The sequence below is a fragment of the Trifolium pratense genome, linkage group LG4 (assembly GCF_020283565.1).
Source record: "Trifolium pratense cultivar HEN17-A07 linkage group LG4, ARS_RC_1.1, whole genome shotgun sequence".
Classification (NCBI taxonomy): Eukaryota; Viridiplantae; Streptophyta; class Magnoliopsida; order Fabales; family Fabaceae; genus Trifolium; species Trifolium pratense.
In genome coordinates, this window is record NC_060062.1 from 40,029,821 (window position 1) to 40,051,753 (window position 21,933).

The window sequence follows — 21,933 nt, forward strand, 5'->3', positions numbered from 1 at the left end:
TCATAAGTATCATTGATCAACATTTATGTTATTATGATTATCTCCAAAATCACCAAAAACCAATTCCTCAGTTACACTGCCTGCACCTAATGAATTCAAGCTGTTCTGTTACCTCCATTGGAGAAGGACTCATGAACCTCTTAACCTTCTTGCTTTTTTTCCATGTCTTGTGTGTTATCGGTCCTCTTAACATTCTTGCTTCCAGCCATATGGTTATGAAAGTTAAGAGGACTGATAACACACACACATGGCTGGAAGCAAGATAGTTAAGAGATTCACTTTTGATGTTTGAGTAGAAGTTCGTTCATTGTTATTCAAAGTTGCCCTCACCATTCTTGCTCAAATCGTCATTACTGACACATCAGTCGCGGTCATCATTATTACCTGACACTTCAGGTACAATATATAGTATCTTATTTTCCCTTTTCTCTCATTGCTTTCAACACAAATATAAGCAATTTGCATTACATGACATCAGTGGAAAAGGTAACACAAAACACATTTATTTATTCAACATACAGTTGAAGCTTTCTTAGTACACATGTTTTTTTTCTGTTTGCATGGAAAAACTATACTAACACAAACTATTGTTTTCCTCCAGAGTACATATTTCAGTATAGAAAAATACCAAAAAAAATTTAAGTTGTGGATTTGGCTCTCTTTACTGGAGCTTGAAGGGAATTTAGATAAATGGCATCTTTTTTGTCCAATCCATCAAACAGATAACTATAAGGAGGCATTTCTATGTATTTTCCAGTACCAGGAGTAACCTTCAGTTCATTATTTTCCCAAACAACTCTTCCTCTTGATATAGTCACTTCAATTTTCCCCTGTAAATATTCATAAAATAAATAATTTGAATCTTATATACATAAACAAGGCTTCAGTTATTGAACAATTTACAAAGAAGCATACGTTGAATCTCGATGTAGGACAACAAAACACTAAATGTACCACTGACACTTCAGATTTAAGGTGTGTCTGGTGTCTAACACCGACACATGTGATTATATTCAATTACTTTTTTCTTTTCTTCTCAAATTAGTAGTTTATGACTGATGTTGACATGTCAGTGTCGTGTCTAGTGTCTGTCTCTGTGTCGGTGTTTTATAGAGATGGTCGGTGCAAACTCATGTTGATGAATTTCAATCTCGCCATGAACTAACCTAGAATATAGTTTAAACAAACACTACCTTTCCTTTTCTTCCCTCATACACATTTGTGTCTGATCTGGAGTGGTGAGATTTTGCAGTTATCTCAAAACTAGAGTTTGGATTCAGGATGATAATATCTGCATCTGATCCTGGAAGAATAGCTCCTTTCCTCGGATATATATTGAAGATTCTAGCACTAAAATTATTGTACAAGTAAAAACAACATTAATATTTTTCGCAACTTTATGATCAAATTAATGATAAGAATAATAAAAATAGTCTGATTTTTCCATAGAGTAAATCAATATTTTAGTCCTTGAAATTGTAAATATTGGAGCATTTAGTCCCTCAAAGTTGCGAAATATCGAAGAACTTACCATTCAGTGCTTGTCAATCGGACATAGTCAGTGACTGATATTTGGCCAGATTCCTGAGAGAGATATAACACTGAAATGTTAAAAGACTATCCTCTCCCTTTCAACCAACCTAACAAGAATGAAGAAATGGAGGACAGGGTGGAAATTTATTATCATACCACCATGATGTCCCATACCAAGTGCATCCTTTCTTCAATACCTATAGATTTTGAGTTGCAATGCATATCAGTAAATAGAACATTTCAAAATCAACCATGATGTATGTAGGCGCATACATACAAAACCACTGAGTGATTACCATTGACACCATTCGGAATTTTGCGGAAGTCATCAATTCCAAGAGCTTTCTGAGTCGAATTCCAGGTACAATGATCAGTTCCTACCAGCTGCAAAGTTTTAAAAGATATCATTTTGTCAAATGAACAATCTTAGTGAAGAGAATAAAGTTAGGTTTAGAACATAATCCCTCCGGTATCATAAATAAGCAAATTTTAACTTTTTAGCTTCATTCAATTATCAATGTATCTGATTCATTCAATTATGAACCAGATACATAAATGATTAAATAAACCTAAAACAGGCTTGGAAGATTTAACAACCGTGACACTAAAATATCAGTCCTTTGTTGAAATATATGGAGAAAATTCAATCATAGAAAAAGTTTAGATGCGAAAACCGTTGTGAGACTTTTTAACACACCCTCTCGCGCCCAACACAATTGGGCTTGATGTGCAGATATAAATGATGGATGACCCGATCAGAAACCTAATAGGGGACAGTATTTTAGAATTAAGAGTTTGGCCTAACTCAACCCTACAAAACCGGGTTGTAAGGTGAGGATTTCCCTCGCTTATAAACATTTATGCAGGTCATCTCGCAACCGATGCGAGACATTTTAACACAATGTAATGCTCACTTTGATAAATGTATGTATGATACATCTAATATTTATACTTAAAAACTGTCAAATAGACGTGAAACCTGCAAAACCCCTGTTGCAAGGGCAGCTTGAAGGGCCTTATCATGTCCTTTACTCCTGATAGGAGGACTCATAAGATACCTGAACACATGAAAATGAAATAAGGCTTATGGATTCATAAAATTTAAGCAGATAAAAGATTAACAACTATGGAAAACAACGAAACAAGTGAAGGCACTTGCTTTGCTGCAGTCACAAAGTCAGGATGCCAAAGCCAAGAGTCATCAAGGGCTAAACCAGAGGCAATAGGTTCTCCGATTACCCGTTGTCCTGCAGTTTAAAAACAAACACGTAACCTCTCTGAAATCAAGTTTCTAGAGAACAAAACACATAAAACGTCAGACGTCAGTGTAACATATGGATTACTCTTCTGTGACAGTTTCAAACAAGAAAGGAATCTATTAGGATATAGAATATAGGATTTTTTTTTTTTGACAGAGAATATATGATAATTAAAAGGAAGAACCTAACCTGATTTCCGAGCCTTCGCAATTTCTTCCATTGCATCAATGCTCATTACATGAACCACATATAAAGGAGTGTTCACAAAATCTGCTAAGCGTATTGCACGAGATGTCGCCTCTCCTTCCAACTACATAGGTACCGAAGTCAAGTAGGTAAGTTTGTAATCCATTATACTATTATCTAGTGTTTTATCGTAAATTTTGTTACTAAAGAAAAAATAACAAGAACTTACAGCTGCAGGCCTTGAAAGAGGATGCCCTTCAGGACCGGTTATTCCAAGTTCTATCATTTTCTGTTGCCCAGCATCCACTGCATCACCATTTTCTGCATGGACCATGGCTAAGGCACCAAGAGACTTGCACTTCTTTAATCCTTGCAGAAGAAGTTCATCGTTGACCATAATGATTCCTTTGTATGCCATGAAAAACTTGAAAGAGTTGATCCCTGAGATTAAAAAATACAAACGAACTACCCGAAATCAATTCCTCAAAACTCATCTAAAGGGTTTATTACTTGATATTAAAACAGCAACCTTAGTTCAAAAGTAAACAGATAAGAAAAACGCAAACAAAGAACACACGGTATTCAAATAACAACTCTACGTCTCTAACTACAGAGCGGCTGCGGTACCTTTCATTGCTCAAGCTCAGGGTTTACAGAGTACAACTTGTGTTTAAATACTATGATACAGATACAGTATACAAGATTACCACCTCCCCACGTAATCATAAAGCACGAGAAGGAAATAAATTTTGACCTTTCTCCTTGACCATGATCTCCATATCCCTTGAAACAGATTCATCCCATTTGGTAATTGCCACATGGAAGCCATAATCCATACAAGACTTCTTTGCCTTGTTTTCATAGACTTCAAAACCAGCTGTTAAATTTCCATTAACTGGCATAACGAAGTCAATGTGCATTGTTGTTCCACCAGCTAATGCTGCAGCCTCACCACTGAAGAAGTCATCTACTGTTGTAATACCTATTGCATCCATCTCTAGGTGAGTGTGAGGATCAATGCCTCCTATGATCGGTCCAAAAATCAAGCATTCACAAAGTAGACAATAATATTAATAATGACAGTAATAGTGAATTATTGTATAGAGGTGTTAGATTACAATTTACAACTCTAAGGTTTAACCTGGCATGACAAACTTGCCGGTGGCATCTATCACATACACATCATCTCCAACCTGAAAATAGAAATTAAATTACATAAGAAACAGATCAAACAATACATATAATAGAAAACATTAGAGTAATAAAACTTTGGACACATTTTAGTTGAAAACTCGGTATCTGGCCCAATGACCGACTAATCCGAGGGATACAATCCCACTGTCCTCTAGCGAGGGGACCATTTGAAGTCAGAGTTTTTGCTCTATATGGATTGCCCAACACAAGAAGTGACACTAGGAAGATTTGAATCTGAGAACTTGAAAGGAGCATGCTTAACGATCTCAAACCTTCACCATCAGGTCAACCCATGTGGGTTCAACTTGGGACACATTAGTCTCTAAACACAATTTTAACACCCAAAATAATCTCGGACAAATGGATTAATATGTCTTAATTTTTTTATTTTCCAAAACTACTTGCAGACTTTTTTCTGAAGCACCAACCGAGGCTCCATTTTGGATAAACAACTTAACTAAACACTTATAGCTTAAGCACTTATTGTATTAAAACTTATATATAAACTATTTCTAGCCAGAAAATAAAATAGTCAAATTGTTTTCATCTAAACTACAAGTGGTTTTTTTTTTTTTAATAAACTATAAGTGGTTTTCATAAGATATCTTTGGAGGAAATTAGGTGAAAACAAATTATGAACATGTTATAAGTTGTTTCCATAAAGTCCCAAACAGTATAGCTAGTGCTTATAAACTCAAATAAGATGATACAAATAATGCCTAAATTGGGTGTCATATTTTTCTCATTACTATATAGAATGAGAATTCGCTCATAGAATTACTCCTTGAGTCTCATGTATAAGCAAATATTTCTTTTTCAGATTCATTGGATAACTGATGTATATGTATCGATCTAATATGAACTAGATACATTTGTTATTCAATGAACCCGAAAAAATGAATTTTTACTAAGACTAGAGGGAGTAAGATAAATTAAAATATGTGAAGTACCATGATATTTGGTTGGACAGTAACAATGATGCCATTTTCGACATAAACATCAGCAAGATGTTGGTGGTGAGCGTTGACCACAGTACCACCTTTGATCAACAACTTGGATGATGATGATGGAATTGCAGTTCCACATGTGGACTCTCCGTATCCAATTCCAGCTTCACAAAACTGAATTCAAGAATCAAAATAAACACATAAGTTCAGTTCATGTGATTAAAGTGAAAGTCAACAAGAGAAAGAGAGATGTGATTGACCTGATTAGAGTGTTGTGAAGATGAAGCACTGATAAGAAAGAAGATAAGAGAAAAGATGGTATGAAGAAGGAGTTGAAAACTGAAGCTCATCATCACTATTCACTACTACTACACGACCATAACCTCAGCAGCTGTTTCTATATTTTGATATTTAGAGCAGACATGAACTCTCTCAACGTGGCACTTTATTCATCTATGTTTTTTTAGTGAAATCACGATGAAGAATATAAAACTACTAAGGATAAATTAATAAATTTAGTTGTAATAATATATTAAATTAGAAGTAGATATCCAAAATATTTTGTACGAGGTTTTTTTATAATAAAAAAATATGGATCTTTGTTAGCTTAGAGGTAAGTAAAGTCTATATAATCAAGTAATATTTTTTTATGGTAAGTAATATTTAGTAAACTTAATTGTTAGAATTTGTATTTTCTCTTGTTCTTTTGATTTAGTCATTTTTCATTCTTCTGATCTAATGGACGAGTTGCTGAAAAATGAAATTTGTTAAAAGAAATACTCCCTCCGGTCCTTTTTATAAGAAACATTTTGGAATTTTTATTTGTTCCTTTTTATAAGAAACACTTTGACACAATTCCATTTGTACCCTTATTAAATACAATCAAATAATTCATTATAATGCTAGTGCATTAATTAGAGAGGCCTATTTCTCATGTTAGTCAAAGGTTAGTTTTGGAATATAACATAAAATGTTAGAATCATTAATGAGAAAATTTACCTTCCTTGGTCTGTGTGATTTTATCAAAGTGTTTCTTATAATAAGGACCGGAGGGAGTACTCCCTCCGTCCCAAATTATAAGGGAAAATAAAAAAATCACACTTATTAAGAAAAAGTAAAACATGAGAATTTGAAGTATGTTTTTGTGGATTTTCCTTTGAATAAGTTGCATAGGAAGATGTAAAAACAATTTTTATTGGTTGTTGTTTATTGAGAAAATGAGAGAGAGAAGAAATTAAATGCAATTTGCATTTAATTTTATGAAAATAAGGAAAAAAACATTCTTGAAAATGATTTTTCTCTTATAATTTGGGACAAAAAAAAATGGACTTTTTTCCCTTATAATTTGGGACGGAGGGAGTATCTACTAATTTGTTAAAAGAAATTTTCTTTTGCTTGTGTTCTAACAAAACATGAATATATTTCCAAACTTCAATGCAAATTTTGTTAGAACACAAGCAAATAATATAGTTTATAATTTGTATTGAAGTTTTTTTTATGATAAAATGCTTATAGCATATCATTGATTAAAATGTGTTCAATACAATCGGGAATATCATCCATAATTTGGACACTAGCTAAAAATAGGGCCGCCGTAGCAAGCGCGTGAGCAACCTCATTTGTTTGTCTCCTTACAAACTCAACACTAGAGTTTACATAGAAAGATGATCAATCCCACCGCCTACCTGCAGGGCCCCATTTAAAGTCAGAGTTTTTTGCTCTGTATGGACCTTGAGAGGAATCAAACATGAGACCTTGAGAGGAGCATACTCCAAGGACCCAAGCTAATACCACTAGACCAACCCCAAGTGAGTTTGTATTGAAGTTTTTTGGTTGAAGTATTGAAGTTTTTATTATGAATGAAATGAATTGAATTTTTATTGTAAGAAAAAATTGTATGGAAATGAAAGCAACACTTTCCTTTAAGGGGAAAAAATAATATTATTGAGCATATTCAAGCGAAACAAAAAGGCTTAATTAGTAAAATGGTCCTTAAAGACATTTTTGGTTTCAGATTGGTCCCTTAAAGAAAAAAAAGGTCTGAATAGGTCCTTTAAAGAAAAAAAAGTCCGAATAGGTCCCTTGAAAACATCTCAGTTAATCAGTTTGGTCCCAAAAAAAATGTCCGAATAGGACCAAACTGATTAACGAATATGTCTTTAAGGGACCTATTCGGACCTTTTTTTTTTAGGGGACCTATTCAGACCTTTTTTTCTTTAAGGGACAAATGTGAAACCAAAAATGTCTTTAAGAGACTATTTTACTAATTAAGTCAAAACAAAAATTATCTTATTTTCCCTTTTCTCTCATTGCTTTCAACACAAATATAAGCAATGTGCATTACATGACATCAGTGGAAAAGTTAACACAAAACACATTTATTTATTCAACATACAGTTGAAGCTTTCTAGTACACAAGTACACATGTTTTTCCTTTGTTTGCAAGGGAAAACTATACTAACACAAGTTACAACTATTGTTTTCCTCCATAGTATATATTTCAGTATAGAAAATACCAAAAAATTTAGGTTGTGGATTTGGCTCTCTTTACTGGAGCTTGAAGGGAATTTAGATAAATGGCATCTTTTTTGTCGAATCCATCAAACAGATAACTATAAGGAGGCATTTCTATGTATTTTCCAGTACCAGGAGCAACCTTCAGTTCATTATTTTCCCAAACAACTCTTCCTCTTGATATAGTCACTTCAATTTTCCCCTGAAAATATTCATAAAAAGAATAATTTGGATCTTCATATGCAAACAAAGAAACATATGTTGAATCTCGATGTAGGACAAAAGAACACTGAATGTACCACTGACACTTCAGACTCAAGGCATGTCTGATGACCAACACCGACACATGTGATTATATTCAATTATTTTTTTCTCGAATTATTAGTATATGACCGGTGTTGACATGTCAGTGTCGTGTCTGGTGTTTGTCTCTATGTGAGTGTTTTATAGAGATGGTTATAGAGATGATCGGTGACAAACTCATGTTAATGATTTTCAATCTCAACATGAAGTAAACTAGAATATAGTTTTAAACAAGCACTACCTTTCCTTTTCTTCCCTCATACACATTTGTGTCCGATCTGGAGTGGTGAGATTTTGCAGATATCTCAAAACTTGAGTTTGGATTCAGGATGATAATATCTGCATCTGACCCCGGAAGAATAGCTCCTTTCCTTGGATATATATTGAAGATTCTAGCACTAAAATTACCATAAAAAATTAATATAATAATAAAAATAGTCTGATTTTTCCTTGGAGTACATAAAAAATTTAGTCCTTGAACATATCGGAGCATTTAGTCACTCAAAGTTACGAAATATCGAAGAACTTACCATTCAGTGCTTGTCAATCGCACATAGTCAGTGACCGATATTTGGCCAGATTCCTGAGAGAGAGATATAACAATGAGATCTAGTTAAAAGACTATCCTATCCCATTCAACCAACCTAACAAGAATGAAGAAATGGAGGACAGGGTGGAAATTTATTATCATACCACCATGATGTCCCATACCAAGTGCATCCTTTCTTCAATACCTATAGATTTTGAGTTGCAATGCATATTAATAAATAGAACATTTCAAAATCAATCATAATGTATTTAGGCCACATATATACAAAACCATTGGGTGATTACCATTGACACCATTTGGAATTTTGCGGAAGTCATCAATTCCACGAGTTTTCTGAGTCGAATTCCAGGCACAATGATCAGTTCCCACAAGCTGCGAAGTTTTAAAAGATATCATTTTGTCAAATGAACAATCTTAGTGAAGAGAATAAAGCTAGGCTTAGAACATATTAAACAATCCAAGGCAACAACAGGCTTGGAAGATTTAACAATCGCGGCACTAAAATATCAGTCCTTTGTTGAAATATATGGAGCAAACTCAATCATAGAAAAAATTTAGATGTGAAACAATGTCATATAATTGAGAGTTGAGCATAACTCAACCCTACGAAACCGGTATATAAGTTGTGGATAACCCGATCAGAAACCTCATAGGAGGCGGTATTTTAGAATTGGGAGTTGGATCTATCTCAACCCTACAAAACCCGGCTTGTAAGGTGAGGATTGCCCTCACTTGTAAACATATATATGCAAGTCATCTCGCAACCGATGTTGGAATTTTTAACACAATGTTATGCTCACTTCAATAAATGTATGATACATCCAATATTTACACTTAAAAACTGTCAATTAGATGAGAAACCTGCAAAACCCCTGTTGCAAGGGCAGCTTGAAGGGCCTTATCATGTCCTTTACTCCTAATAGGAGGACTCATAAGATACCTGACCACATGAGAATGAAATAAGGCTTATGGATTCGTAGAATTGAAGATGATAAAAGATTAACAACTATGGAAAACAATGAAACAAGTGAAGGCACTTGCTTTGCTGCAGTCACAAAGTCAGGATGCCAAAGCCAAGAGTCATCAAGGGCTAAACCAGAGGCAATAGGTTCTCCGATCACCCTTTGTCCTGCAGTTTAAAAACAAACACGTAACCTCACTGAAATTAAGTTATTAGAGAACAGAACACATAAAACGTCACAGTGTAACATATAGATTAATCTTCTGTTCAACAGTTTCAAAACAAGAAAGGGATATATTAGGATAGAATATAGGATAATTAAAATGAAGAACCTGATTTCCGAGCCTTCGCAATTTCTTCCATTGCATCAATGCTCATTACATGAACCACATATAAAGGAGTGTTCACAAAATCTGCTAAGCGTATTGCACGAGATGTCGCCTCTCCTTCCAACTACATAGGTACCGAAGTCAAGTAGGTAAGTTTGTAATCCATTATACTATTATCTAGTGTTTTATCGTAAATTTTGTTACTAAAGAAAAAATAACGAGAACTTACAGCTGCAGGCCTTGAAAGAGGATGCCCTTCAGGACCGGTTATTCCAAGTTCTATCATTTTCTGTTGCCCAGCATCCACTGCATCACCATTTTCTGCATGGACCATGGCTAAGGCACCAAGAGACTTGCACTTCTTAAATCCTTGCAGAAGAAGCTCATCATTGACCATAAAAAATCCTTTGTATGTCATGAAAAACTTGAAAGAGTTGATACCTAAGATTAAAAAACCTCAGATGAACTACCCGAAATCAATTCCTCAAAAGTAAACATATAAGAAAAATGTAAACAAATAACACACGATATTCAAACAACTCTAAGTCTCTTACTGCAGAGCGGCTGCGGTACCTTTCATTGCTCAAGCTCAGGATATACAGAGTACAACTTGTGTTTAAAAACTACGATACAGACACAGTATACAAGATTAACACCTGCCCACGTAATCATAAAGCACAGGGAAATAAATTTTGACCTTTCTCCTTGACCATGATCTCCATATCCCTTGAAACAGATTCATCCCATTTGGTAACTGCCATATGGAAGCCATAATCCATACAAGACTTCTTTGCCTTATTTTCGTAGGCTTCAAGACCAGCCGTTAAATTTCCATTAACTGGTATGACGAAGTCAATGTGCATTGTTGTTCCACCAGCTAATGCTGCAGCCTGACCACTGAAAAAGTCATCTACTGTTACAATGTCCACTGCATCCATCGCTAGGTGAGCGTGAGGATCAATTCCTCCTATATATGATCGGTTCAAAAATCAGCATTCACAAAGTTTGTCACATAAAAGACGATAATATTAATAATGATAGTAATGGTGAATTATTGTATAGAGGTGTTAGATTAAAACTCGAAGGCTTTAACCTGGCATGACAAACTTGCCAGTGGCATCTATCACATACACATCATCTTCAACCTGAAAATAGAAATTACATAAGATCTGCAATACATATAATAGAAAACACAAAGTAATAAAACTTTGGACACATTTTAGTTTAAAACTCAGTATCCGACCCAATGACCGACTAATCTGAGGGATACAATCCTACTGTCCACTAGCGAGGGGACCATTTGAAGTCAGAGCTTTTGCTCTATATTGATTGACCCAACACAAAAAGTGACACCAGGAAGATTTGAATATGAGACCTTGAAAGAAGCACACTCCAAGATCTCAGACCTTCGCCATGAGGTTAACCCATGTGGGTTCAACTTAGGACACATTAGTCTCTAAACGCAATTTTAAGACCCAAAACAATCTCAGACTAATGGATTAATATGTCTTAATTTTGAAATTTTGTAATGAGTCACTACTTGTGGACATTTTAGGAAGCACTTGGGCTCCATTTGGATAAACAACTTAACTAAACGCTTATAGCTTAAGGACTTATTGTATTATTGCTTATATATAAACTATTTCATATTGTATTAGTGCTTAAGCACTTAACTAAACGGCTAATTGTTTTAAACTCAGATAAGTGGATATAAACAATACCTAAATTGGTTTTTTTTTTCTTCCATTTTTTTTTTGGTTACATCTTCCATTATTACTATTATAGAATAGGAATTCAATCTTAGAAATAAGATAAAATAAAAATATGTGAAGTACCATGATATTTGGTTGGACAGTAACAATGATGCCATTTTCGACATAAACATCAGCAAGATGTTGGTGGTGAGCGTTGACCACAGTACCACCTTTGATCAACAACTTGGATGATGATGATGGAATTGCAGTTCCACATGTGGACTCTCCGTATCCAATTCCAGCTTCACAAAACTGAATTCAAGAATCCAAATAAACACATAAGTTCAGTTCATGTGATTAAAGTGAAAGTCAACAAGAGAAAGAGAGATGTGATTGACCTGATTAGAGTGTTGTGAAGATGAAGCACTGATAAGAAAGAAGATAAGAGAAAAGATGGTATGAAGAAGGAGTTGAAAACTGAAGCTCATCATCACTATTCACTACTACTACACGACCATAACCTCAGCAGCTGTTTCTATATTTTGATATTCAGATCAACAAACAATAGACATGAACTCTCTCAACGTGGCACTTTATGGAATGAATGCTAATGCCAATGATTATTCATCTAGATATTTATGACCGACATATACCGATATTTATGACCGACATATTTAGATGCCAATTAAAGAAAGAATAAATGTTTGGTTTGAGAGAGGATCCACTAAAGTGGAAAAGAAAACTTGAGGAAATTCAACATTTATATCATTAAATTATAAATATAGAATATAGAATAATATTTTTATTTTTTTCTTTATTTTTTTCTTTTACAATGAGTTGTGATCAAACCCAAAACCTATAAGAAATAAAGAAAAGTGATTAAAGGATTGAGACTTGAAATGTGAGAATTGAAAAAATTAAGAGAGTAAAAAATGTAGAATATCCATTTTCCGATAAGTTGTTAATGTGATGAATTAATTTCAATGCAGTAAAAAATTGGTACAGTTGACAAGTTTGAGGTGGTCCGATTAAGATTATATTATAAATTTCAATTTTAAAATTTAATATTAAGCAAAAAATTTTAAAAATATCTTAAAATTTAAATTGTAACCTCAATCTCTATATATAACTTCTATACTAATACTATATATAATAATGTTCCTACTACTAACTGAAATATATTCGCTAAAAATAATAAATTATATATTGTCATCAACTTTTTGTTATTACTCCCTCTTTTTTTTTTTTTAATTGCCCAATTTCGTCAAATTTAGCGTTTCTAACTAACTATCCATTTGGTGTTTTAAGGATATTCTTATTTTTTTCAATAAAACTAATTAATGTTATATATTTGGAAAACTAATTTATTTTTTTTAATCTTTTTCGATAAACTATTTTTTTTGTCAAAAAAAATCATATTATTTTTTTTTTGATACATAATATATTAAATTTATTGGAAAGAGAAAGTGTGTCAAAAAAAAAATTATTGATAGATTAACATTAGGGTATAATAGGGAGATAAGTGGAATAGGATGAAGCGGAATGAAATAAATCTTCCATTCCATTGTTTGGATATTTTAAAAAGAATTTAATTTATATGCACCGTCGGTGTAAAATTATTTTGCACATGCATCCAATAATATACCGACACATCATGTATGGTAATTAAAAACACATGATGTGTCACATTCATTAATTGATGTGGCAACGCGTCATTAGATGTATGTGTAAAAAAAAATTACACCGACAATGCATAACAATTAAACTCTTTTAAAAAGGAGAGAAATAAAATTGAAGGTAAATGGTGGTATGAGATGAAATCTGTTTCATCCTTTTCCATTTTTATTATTATTTTTCAAATCCAAACAATGGAACATTATTTTATTTCATTCCTTTCCATTTCATTTCATCTTATTCCATCAATTCAGACATAGCCTTAAAAAAAACGGAGGGAGTATAAAATTATAATTTTTCTATAAAAAAAAATTATAATTTTTTTACTAAAAACGGTAACGCTTCACCTTTTCACCAATTTTTAGAGCACCCACAATATGATACGCGAATCTTTTTGTGTAAAGTTTTATTGAATATTTAATTTATATATTAAAGTGGTCCATTTGAATTTTTTAGTCTAGTTCCGCCACTACATGTTATAACATTATTATCAAAATTTGTTAAAAAATTCAAAAAATTGGTTTCTAACTTCTAATCATTCGGAGTATGATTTACTTATTGATGAGTGTAAATCATTACTCATAAATCATAACAACTACATAGTTGTGATTACTATGCGGCAAATAAATGGTAGCGTTCTTGCTCTTGCATGAAGAGCTTTGACCCACACTTCTCACATTAGTATTTCATATTGTATCACTTTTATTATCTTGAATTAAATGTCATAAATTTGCTTGCATAAGAAAACAACCAAGTCTTTGTTACTTTTATTTTAAAATTTTATGTTAAAAAATATTTATATTTCATCCATCCCATATAAAAGAAATATAAATTTGTGTTGTTTTCGTGAGGCAAATATATTTGCAAATTTATTGGCTAAAAAAATGATTTGATGCTCTATTTTCTCCCGTCAATCCTATAATTTTTTTACATGCATTTTTAATATTATATGGTAAAGATATTTTCACCCTGTTTAGTTCGTTAATTTACTATCTTTATTTTGCTCAATTTTTTTTTTACTATCTTTATTATCTATACCACGTGAAGTCCAGATACTCCAAAAATGACGAAATATCGACAATTAAGTATCTGGCAATTTATGTTAGTTTGTCTCCTTGTCATGATTTGAACTCCGGATCTCCAATTCCTTAACTCCTTTTTGGTAGTACTTAACTTAAATATGTAATTGTCACTTGTTTGCTCATTTTGAGTAATTTGAATGTTAATTTTTTATCATTATCGATTTTAGTTATGTTTATATATTGTGTATTTATATATATTTAATTTTAAATTTAATTTTTAAATAACGTATCCGGACATATCGTATCAAGAATTTTAAAAAATTTCACGTATCGCCGTATCGGTGTCTTATCGTATCGGTATCGTATCACGTATCGAAGCTTCATAGTGTATACCTATATATAAAGATGATACAAAATTTTTGATGTCTACTTTTAATAATACCATTACCAACAATACACTTGATTTTTTTAACAGGAACAAAAATATTTTATAAACAAACTCACCATAACATAAGACACATTTTTTTTTAGCAGCAAAAATCTTTTTTTAACAAACACACCGTAACATAAGACATGTTTTTTTTTCGAAACGTGCCTGTCTGGCGCAATAATAAAAAATAAAAAACCTTGTGCGGAAGAATTTATATTATTTTTTTCTTACATTTGCGTGGAAGAATTTTTAATATGAACTCCAAGGGTTTGATTTAGTGGTAAAAAGACAGACCTTAAATCTAATGGGTTCCGAGTTCGAGTTCCACGGTACCTTTAGAGATATGTAAATATAAATGTGTTCTTTGATCACTAAGGTCTTCCCTATCTTGAACCAGGACAACATCCCCTCACATCCCCACCCTAAATTTTCTCTACAATAAGGTTTTTAATATGTTTTAAATAAATATTTCTATGAAAAATCATTTTAAAATATATTTCGTGCGATTTATTTAATCAAGAAAAATCACAGTGTATATAGTTGGTGTGATTTCTTTAGTCAAGTAAATATCATCCACCCACCATCTTCACCCATCTCCGGTATCTAGTCAACCCACCGCCGCCGCCAACTCCGTTCACTTCACCTCTTCAGATGGAGGCGGAATTTTTAGGGTTCGAAGAAGTACCGGCATTGGAAGACGATGAACAACGAAAATTAGTTCCTTGGTTAGACTGGAACGAATGGCTTTCCGTTAGAGATGCTCTCTTCTCTCATTCTTCTCAATCTCTTTCCTTTGCTCTTAAACGAGTAACTTTTTTTTCCCTCTGATTTTCTCTCTTTTTTTATTATCATACTTACATTGCAATTTCATCATAAGATATTTTGTGTAACCCTAATACTGTTTCTGTATTTCAGATTTCGTCATGGCGGAGTCGAGGTTCATTGCCGGCTGCCATCGACGTCACTGCTACAATAGTTGAAATTCAGAACATGGACCCCTTTTTTAGGTATTCGAAACTAGTTCCATCACTTTTTCAACAATTTATATAATTTTGAAGTTAGATGAATAAGGTCTTGTTTGGAGAAACAAATTATTTAAGAGCTTATGATATAAACTCTTTTTGGGAAAAATTAGTGGATAACGGATGAGTTAGCTTATTGTGGATGAGCTTATAGCTAATAACTTATAAGCTAGCTTATGGCTTATGACGGATAGGCTAACTGATTGAATTTGTGGTGTTTGGTAAACTTAGTGGTTGAATTAGTTTATAAATATGAAATTGCATAAGAAAGATACGTTTACTTAAATATTTACTTTTCTTCAAGTAAGATGACAAAGCTAAAATTGAGAGAGAAAGTGATAAGCTATAAGCTAGTAAAAATAAGTTATAAGCTCGTAGGAAAAAAAGGTTATCAAATAGGTCTTTTGTTATCATATGAGCTAATACATCATAAGCTCAAAATGTATCATTGCCACACATCGCCAAAATAAACTCACTCTTTTTATGTAAGCTATAATCTATTTTTCATGAGCTATCTTGAAGAGATGATTGTCATAAGCCGGAAATAGCTTATGACATGTCATAAATTGTTTCCATAAGTTTTCACAAATAGTCTCAGAAGTGCTTATGGCAGTAGATAAGATCAAATAAATTGAAACATATTCCAAATATGTTGAATATTGCTTGAATCAATTTTTTATTCCATTTTATTGTAGACAGGATAAATTGGATGATGGTTCTGTTTCAGAGGAGATTCTAAGTAATCTGTATACCATGGCAATCGTGAGGTTTGATTGCTTTTTATTATTACGTTTCTTCTCTCAGCTTTCTAGTGATTTTGTTTGTGGCTTTTCTAACATTTAATTGTGCTGTGTTTTTTTTTGGAAAGGCTTGTGAATGCTACTGTTGAGAAGATAGGGACGAAAGAACAAGGGTCAATAAATGTGCGTGCTGACAAAATTTGCATTCCACGCATGCTGATTGATGTTCGCCACGGTAAAAAAACTTTTGAGAAATAATATTAATGTGAAAAGAAATATTAACAGTTTTAATAACGACAAGCTCTTTAAAGAATAAATTTCAGTACAAGTTAAAATTAGCTTCGGCATATATACATATTTTTCCATAAAGTCCTGTTACTTATTTTACCTATTGCTTCTATTTCAGAGGGATCACATCGTGAGCTTCCATCGCTCAATGTTGCCCGTAGTGCCTCCGTTAAGGTATGACTCATTTTTGGTCTGTTTAATCATCTGTCTCGACAATCTGTTTACTTCTTTGGATTTAAATTGTATTATTGCAAGCAAGTCTATATGCAGTGAGATTCATGTTTGTCTGGTAGTTTGTAATTATCACATGATAAGTTGCTAGTTGTCACTAGAGAAGATCATTTGATGGGAGCTCTTCTTTGCCTCTTTTTAAAGAATGATTGTCTTAACTTCTAGCTTGGTGGCCATGGTGTCCTTAATAGAATATCCTCTTCTCCATGAACACCTCATTTTATATCATAGAACCTTAGTAACATATGCTATGATTCCATTAGATTTTAGAGGACTGTATTTAGTGTATTTAAGAATTGAGTAATAGTTTTGTCTAGAGGACTGCATTTAAGATCTAGGTAGTAGTTTTACCTTTATCATTTTCAATGTGCTAACTCGACCATGTCTTGTTAGAAAGAGGCATTTGGAACCTAGCTTGTGGATTGAAATTATCATCCTTACTGCATAAAGCTTAATGGTTATAACTCTTCTTATTAGGGGCAAAAATGGGACAATATATAGTTCTTAATAGAATGTAATAATTTTTTATTGGACTGATTATGCACTTACATTTTACAATAACAGATAGGATGAGTAATTTTCGTGCAATTGTTAACATTTGATTTAATTAAAAAAATCCTACTTTTTTTTTTTTCTTTCATGATTTATCTATTTAAACACAATGGTTTCTTCACAAGATCTTAATACATGTTCCTTTTTTTTTTTTTTTTTGAAACGGCTAAATTTCATTAATAACGCAACCGAGCACATTGTGCAAAACCAACACATACAGTCATATCAATAAGCAAGAAAATAAACTAAAACATAAACACCTAGATCCACCAACACCAATTGCAATCCCTTGAAACCCCTAAAACCAACAGCATGACTCCTAGAACAAAGACAATATCGGAAACTGTACTGCAACTGACCACAGCAAATATATTCCACCCGCTGCTCTAAACTCATCTATTGTCTTATTCATAATTTCAGGCACTTGATTGGTTAAAATCTTATTATTGGGAGCCTCAGAGCGAAGCAATTCCTTTTCAAGGTAAAGGCAATGCAGATGTCAAAAAGGAAATCAAGTCTACGATTCGTAAATTAGCTATCTGCGTGAAAGTCAGTGGGAGTCCCCAGTCTAGTACACTGCTCAAGGGAAAACGTATGTAAGAGCATATTGTAACTTTAATCAGTGTCTTACACTTGCATGTTCTTAGAGCTCTTTTTTTTTTTCCTTTTCAAATTCACTTTTAATTTTAAAGAGATTCATCATATCTCAGACCCAACTCCTTGTTGAAAATAACCACATTTTTTAAACACCCTCAACAAAAAAGTAGTTAACGTTATACCAGTGCTATAGAGCATATTTCACAATATTTATACTAAATAGTGTATAGTGGAATAAAAGTCTTTTGTTCAAATTCCGTTATGCAATAGCGCCACTATAACCACTATTTATTCTTAACAACTTGCCAACATATATCCTTTGTAGTAGCTTCTTTTGTGTCTCCCTTTCTTTCTACCTAATAAGACAACCATGCTTCACTTTGAATGTAAGGATTTTTTTTTGTAATATACTCAAATACATCTAAAGGCATTTTCTTTTTTTGATATTTTTCAATTATTACTTCCTGACACTTTAAAGATTTCTGAAAGGAAAAATTATATTATCAATAAAAAATACTTTTTACAAAATGGACTTGTACCTTAACCTCTGAATTAGGTATACTGCGTGACTTGTTGGTGTCCTGTAAACATCTAATACACAGTACACTATCTTTTTGGAAGTAATGGAGTTTAACCGAGTATCGACACATTAGTGGCAATGTGGCATATTACACATTTTTTGGCTTCGTATGCGACAGCTGAGTGAAAATATCTTATTTATATTTATTTTTTTATAGAAAGAATTTGGTCTATACTATAGGCAGATCAAATGGATGTGGGGTAGGGGATTTTTTTTGCATTGCGGAATTGCTTGTACTAGCCAGTGTTTTGTCCACTTAAGACTATTCTGATGTTGAGTACTTACTCTTTTAAAGGGTTAAGCATGTTGGATTGCCTTTTGGGCGTAATAAGCTTTTGTATGTGGTAGTTGGCAAGAGTCAAACATCACATCTTGGAGGTATTGTCAATTAGATTCAATACAATAAAGCTTAGTGTCTTTGTTCAATATATGATTATATATATATATATATATATATATATATATATATATATATATATATATATATATATATATATATATATATATGATTACATTTGTATGGAGAGTTGTGGGTAATGCAAAGCAAATTGTTTCTAGGACTACCTAATAATAAAAGAAATTAAAAGGAAAGGAAAGAGAAATTGCAAGTGAAGAAATTCTGAAATATTTGTAGGCCTATCAGCTGTTGAAACATTTGTTTCATCAAACATTGCACGAACCAAGTTAACTTCAGTAAACCTGTTTCTTTTTTGATGAATAAAATTGTTGCAAGTAAACGGAGTTGAGTCATGAACATTACAATAATAATGAATGTATACTCAGTGCATGGGGTGTAGTATTATCAGATTCTCTCCCTTTACTTGTTTCTCACTCAACTTGGAAGAATAGAGATGGGAAATTGCACATATGTGCAAGTGTAGGGATATGGCATTTTGCTAAGGATAGCCTCAATTAACTTACTGGTGGTAAGTTTTGGCATATAACGGGCGTTGAAGGAAAAGACGTGCATTATTAACATGATAAATAGGTTTTAGTTGCTTAATAGAGGGTAGGTTTGTTTTTTACTTCACCTTTTTTATCGGACAGTTATTTTCTATGCCTTTTTGCAAGGCTATATTAATCACAAACTGTTTTTTGAGAGTTTATTTGTCTATTATGCTTAAGTACTGGTAACACTGGTTTAATTGTTTTAGTTAGTGTTCTCTCTTTAGGATACGTGGTACTCCGTGTTCATGCTTTCCCCCCCATTTAAATAATTTTTTTTCATTAATAAAAAATCTCAAGTATTAGGTTTTCCGAAGTAATTTGTTACAGCGTATCATCAGTTATAATTAATGTTCTGGGTATTAATGCACTATTAACTTGTGATGCTTTCAGTTCCCAAGAAACAGATTAAGAGGATCTTGAAATCTGTAATTCGGTTACATTCTTCCTTCTCTTCAGAGACTGTGTCGGTGTTGTTGGATTATTTGTTGAAAACATTAAGTTCTTCAGAGTTCAAAAAGAATGTAGACGATGCTTCTGTTGGTCCCACCATAGAGAATGTTTTGGCTGATTGGAAGCCTGTCATACTCAAATTGTACAACAAGGAACCAGAATTGCATCTGAATCTCCTTAAGGAAGTTCTTCATAAGATTGAAGCTCAGGAAGATATGAAGTGTGAAGAAGGTACGCAGCAATTCCGTCCACTGCACTAGTTTTAATAGGTAGTTTAATATCTGCATAATTGTTGTGGCCTTGTGGGCTCTTGGAAATTTATTTTACCATGTTTGTGTCTTTTAATTAATGCCTATTTCCTTGTTAAGCCCCACAGACTTTCACGGCTTTTGTACTGCATTACTGTTGGGAATGTTTTTCTGGTTGGGTTTCTTTAAGCCAACATGAAGTCTTGAGTTTCTGAAAAATTTTCACCCTTCATTTTAGTTAGGATTTTTTTTTGACAGAACATGATTTTTGTTTGCTACGTTTCTTCATTTTTGTTCTTATATATACTGTGCTCTTTTGCAGATAACTCTAGTCAAGGGTTTTATCAAAGTGCTTATCTTTCTTCTTTGTTTGCATGGCTTGTTCGAATTCACGACAAAAAAACTTCTGTAGCAAATATGCCAAAGAGGGTTATGCACGAACTTGTTCGTAAATGTATCCTAATATCACGGCTTTGCAACAAGCAGATCATGGATTCAGCTCTTCATCTTGCAAAACTGATGGATGATAAATCTTTGTTGAAGAAAGTTCAATTGCTTTCTGGTCTTGCTTTGTCCAACATTGTTGACAATGCAGATGATCAAAACTCTTCATTGACTTCAACGAATGTTTCCCAATTCGAGGAATCCCTGCGTGAAGCAAATAAAAAACTTGAGTTAGTCAAACAACAGATAACGAGAAATAAACAGTCAAGTGAAATGAATTGTGAGACTGAAGAAACACAGGTGTGGACTTTGGCTAAGTCATGGAACCCATGTCCTATCGGCATGTTGCCTCATTTTATTGGTTCATCTGGTTGCCTTCCTGTTCTTGATGTTATTGATAATGAAACCGTTCTTGATGTTATTGATAATGAAGAACATAATCAAGTACCAGCAAGCAAAGGGAATTGGAAATTGATCAAACATGGTGCCAAGCGAGATGCCCCTTCAGACATTCAGCTACTCGATAACTCAACTGCTAAGAAGATGAGGGAAACCGAAGAACCTGGCGAATTAAACAGCGAAACTCCAACGGAAGAGGATGAATTACCAACGGAAGAGGGGAAAGGATACCTAATAGTAGGCGGGATTTGGAAGAAAGTAACAGAGGAAGAACTACTAGCCATTCAATCTTCTGTGAGAATTTTAATTTAATTGATACCTGCTTAGATTAGCTCAGCTCAGCTCAGCTCAAATTTTGATTATGATTTTCAGTTTAATTATTCATAAGCTTTTTTTTTTACTTAATTTAGGTAGTGGTTATTTATGATACCAATATAGGATATAGATGTCTTGTCTGTTTGAGTTAATTCATTTGTGCTGTTATTACTAATGTTAAAAGAATTTATTAAATTAAATATAACAAAAGTAATATAAGTTTTATGCACTTGAATTTAATTATACTGTGGGAAAAATTTACTGGTTTAACAATAGGGGTGAGCAATGATCAGGGATGAGTTAGCCATATATATTGCTATATTAGCTGTTAACCAAATCATAAATTTTCATCAGATTAATTTCACTAAACCTTGGTTTGTTAGTAGGTTCAATCAAATCTGATGTTCTCGGGTCAAATTAAAATCAGATTATAGGTTGGTAGGTTAGTTTAAAGGACATTTAAAATGAAAATATTATACTATGATAATTCAATTACGATAAGAGGTTGGTTTATGTATTTGAG

At 33.0% G+C, this 21,933-nt stretch overlaps 3 protein-coding genes across 4 annotated transcripts; 1 reads left to right on the top strand and 2 right to left on the bottom strand.

The window, feature by feature from the left end:
- Positions 1–487: 487 nt before the first annotated feature.
- On the bottom strand, positions 488–12,090 carry LOC123924056 (dihydropyrimidinase-like). Of its 2 annotated transcripts, XM_045976822.1 has the most exons (14): positions 11,986–12,090; positions 5,380–5,496; positions 5,123–5,293; positions 4,120–4,171; positions 3,733–4,002; positions 3,208–3,419; positions 2,982–3,102; positions 2,693–2,780; positions 2,513–2,591; positions 1,830–1,917; positions 1,690–1,730; positions 1,532–1,584; positions 1,194–1,350; positions 488–830 (listed from the first exon to the last, which is right to left on the bottom strand). In XM_045976822.1, the coding sequence occupies exons 2-14, from the start codon at positions 5,470–5,472 to the stop codon at positions 639–641; spliced, it is 1,617 nt and encodes a 538-aa protein (XP_045832778.1). In that variant the 5' UTR covers positions 5,473–5,496; positions 11,986–12,090; the 3' UTR covers positions 488–638. The 2 variants fall into 2 exon arrangements, with proteins under 2 accessions (XP_045832778.1, XP_045832777.1); XM_045976821.1 differs by lacking the exon at positions 11,986–12,090 and having other exon boundaries at positions 5,380–5,593.
- Positions 7,482–12,014, bottom strand: LOC123924058 (dihydropyrimidinase-like). Its single transcript, XM_045976824.1, has 13 exons — positions 11,869–12,014; positions 11,612–11,782; positions 10,870–10,921; positions 10,474–10,743; positions 10,006–10,217; positions 9,780–9,900; positions 9,528–9,615; positions 9,348–9,426; positions 8,771–8,858; positions 8,630–8,670; positions 8,467–8,519; positions 8,178–8,334; positions 7,482–7,835 (listed from the first exon to the last, which is right to left on the bottom strand). The coding sequence occupies exons 1-13, from the start codon at positions 11,959–11,961 to the stop codon at positions 7,644–7,646; spliced, it is 1,617 nt and encodes a 538-aa protein (XP_045832780.1). The 5' UTR covers positions 11,962–12,014; the 3' UTR covers positions 7,482–7,643.
- Positions 12,091–15,113: 3,023 nt separating the features above from the next.
- Positions 15,114–21,639, top strand: LOC123923307 (pre-rRNA-processing protein las1). The gene is made up of 8 exons (XM_045975993.1): positions 15,114–15,403; positions 15,512–15,603; positions 16,314–16,385; positions 16,487–16,593; positions 16,765–16,820; positions 17,850–18,021; positions 19,945–20,235; positions 20,575–21,639. The coding sequence occupies exons 1-8, from the start codon at positions 15,248–15,250 to the stop codon at positions 21,405–21,407; spliced, it is 1,779 nt and encodes a 592-aa protein (XP_045831949.1). The 5' UTR covers positions 15,114–15,247; the 3' UTR covers positions 21,408–21,639.
- The last annotated feature ends 294 nt before the right edge of the window (positions 21,640–21,933 follow it).

What these genes read in the sequence shown, in the direction of transcription:
- LOC123924056 (XM_045976822.1), bottom strand. Translation starts at nt 5,472, where the DNA reads ATGATGAGCTTCAGTTTTCAACTCCTTCTTCATACCATCTTTTCTCTT. An exon ending in GATCATGGTCAAGGAGAAAG is followed by an intron (nt 3,420 to 3,732) that starts GTCAAAATTTAT and finishes TTTTAATCTCAG; the next exon opens with GGATCAACTCTTTCAAGTTT. An exon ending in TGGTATGGGACATCATGGTG is followed by an intron (nt 1,585 to 1,689) that starts GTATGATAATAA and finishes TATCTCTCTCAG; the next exon opens with GAATCTGGCCAAATATCAGT.
- LOC123924058 (XM_045976824.1), bottom strand. Translation starts at nt 11,961, where the DNA reads ATGATGAGCTTCAGTTTTCAACTCCTTCTTCATACCATCTTTTCTCTT. An exon ending in TGGCAAGTTTGTCATGCCAG is followed by an intron (nt 10,744 to 10,869) that starts GTTAAAGCCTTC and finishes GATCATATATAG; the next exon opens with GAGGAATTGATCCTCACGCT. An exon ending in CTCTTTCAAGGCCTGCAGCT is followed by an intron (nt 9,901 to 10,005) that starts GTAAGTTCTCGT and finishes GTACCTATGTAG; the next exon opens with TTGGAAGGAGAGGCGACATC.
- LOC123923307 (XM_045975993.1), top strand. Translation starts at nt 15,248, where the DNA reads ATGGAGGCGGAATTTTTAGGGTTCGAAGAAGTACCGGCATTGGAAGAC. An exon ending in TATACCATGGCAATCGTGAG is followed by an intron (nt 16,386 to 16,486) that starts GTTTGATTGCTT and finishes TTTTTTGGAAAG; the next exon opens with GCTTGTGAATGCTACTGTTG. An exon ending in CCCGTAGTGCCTCCGTTAAG is followed by an intron (nt 16,821 to 17,849) that starts GTATGACTCATT and finishes TCATAATTTCAG; the next exon opens with GCACTTGATTGGTTAAAATC.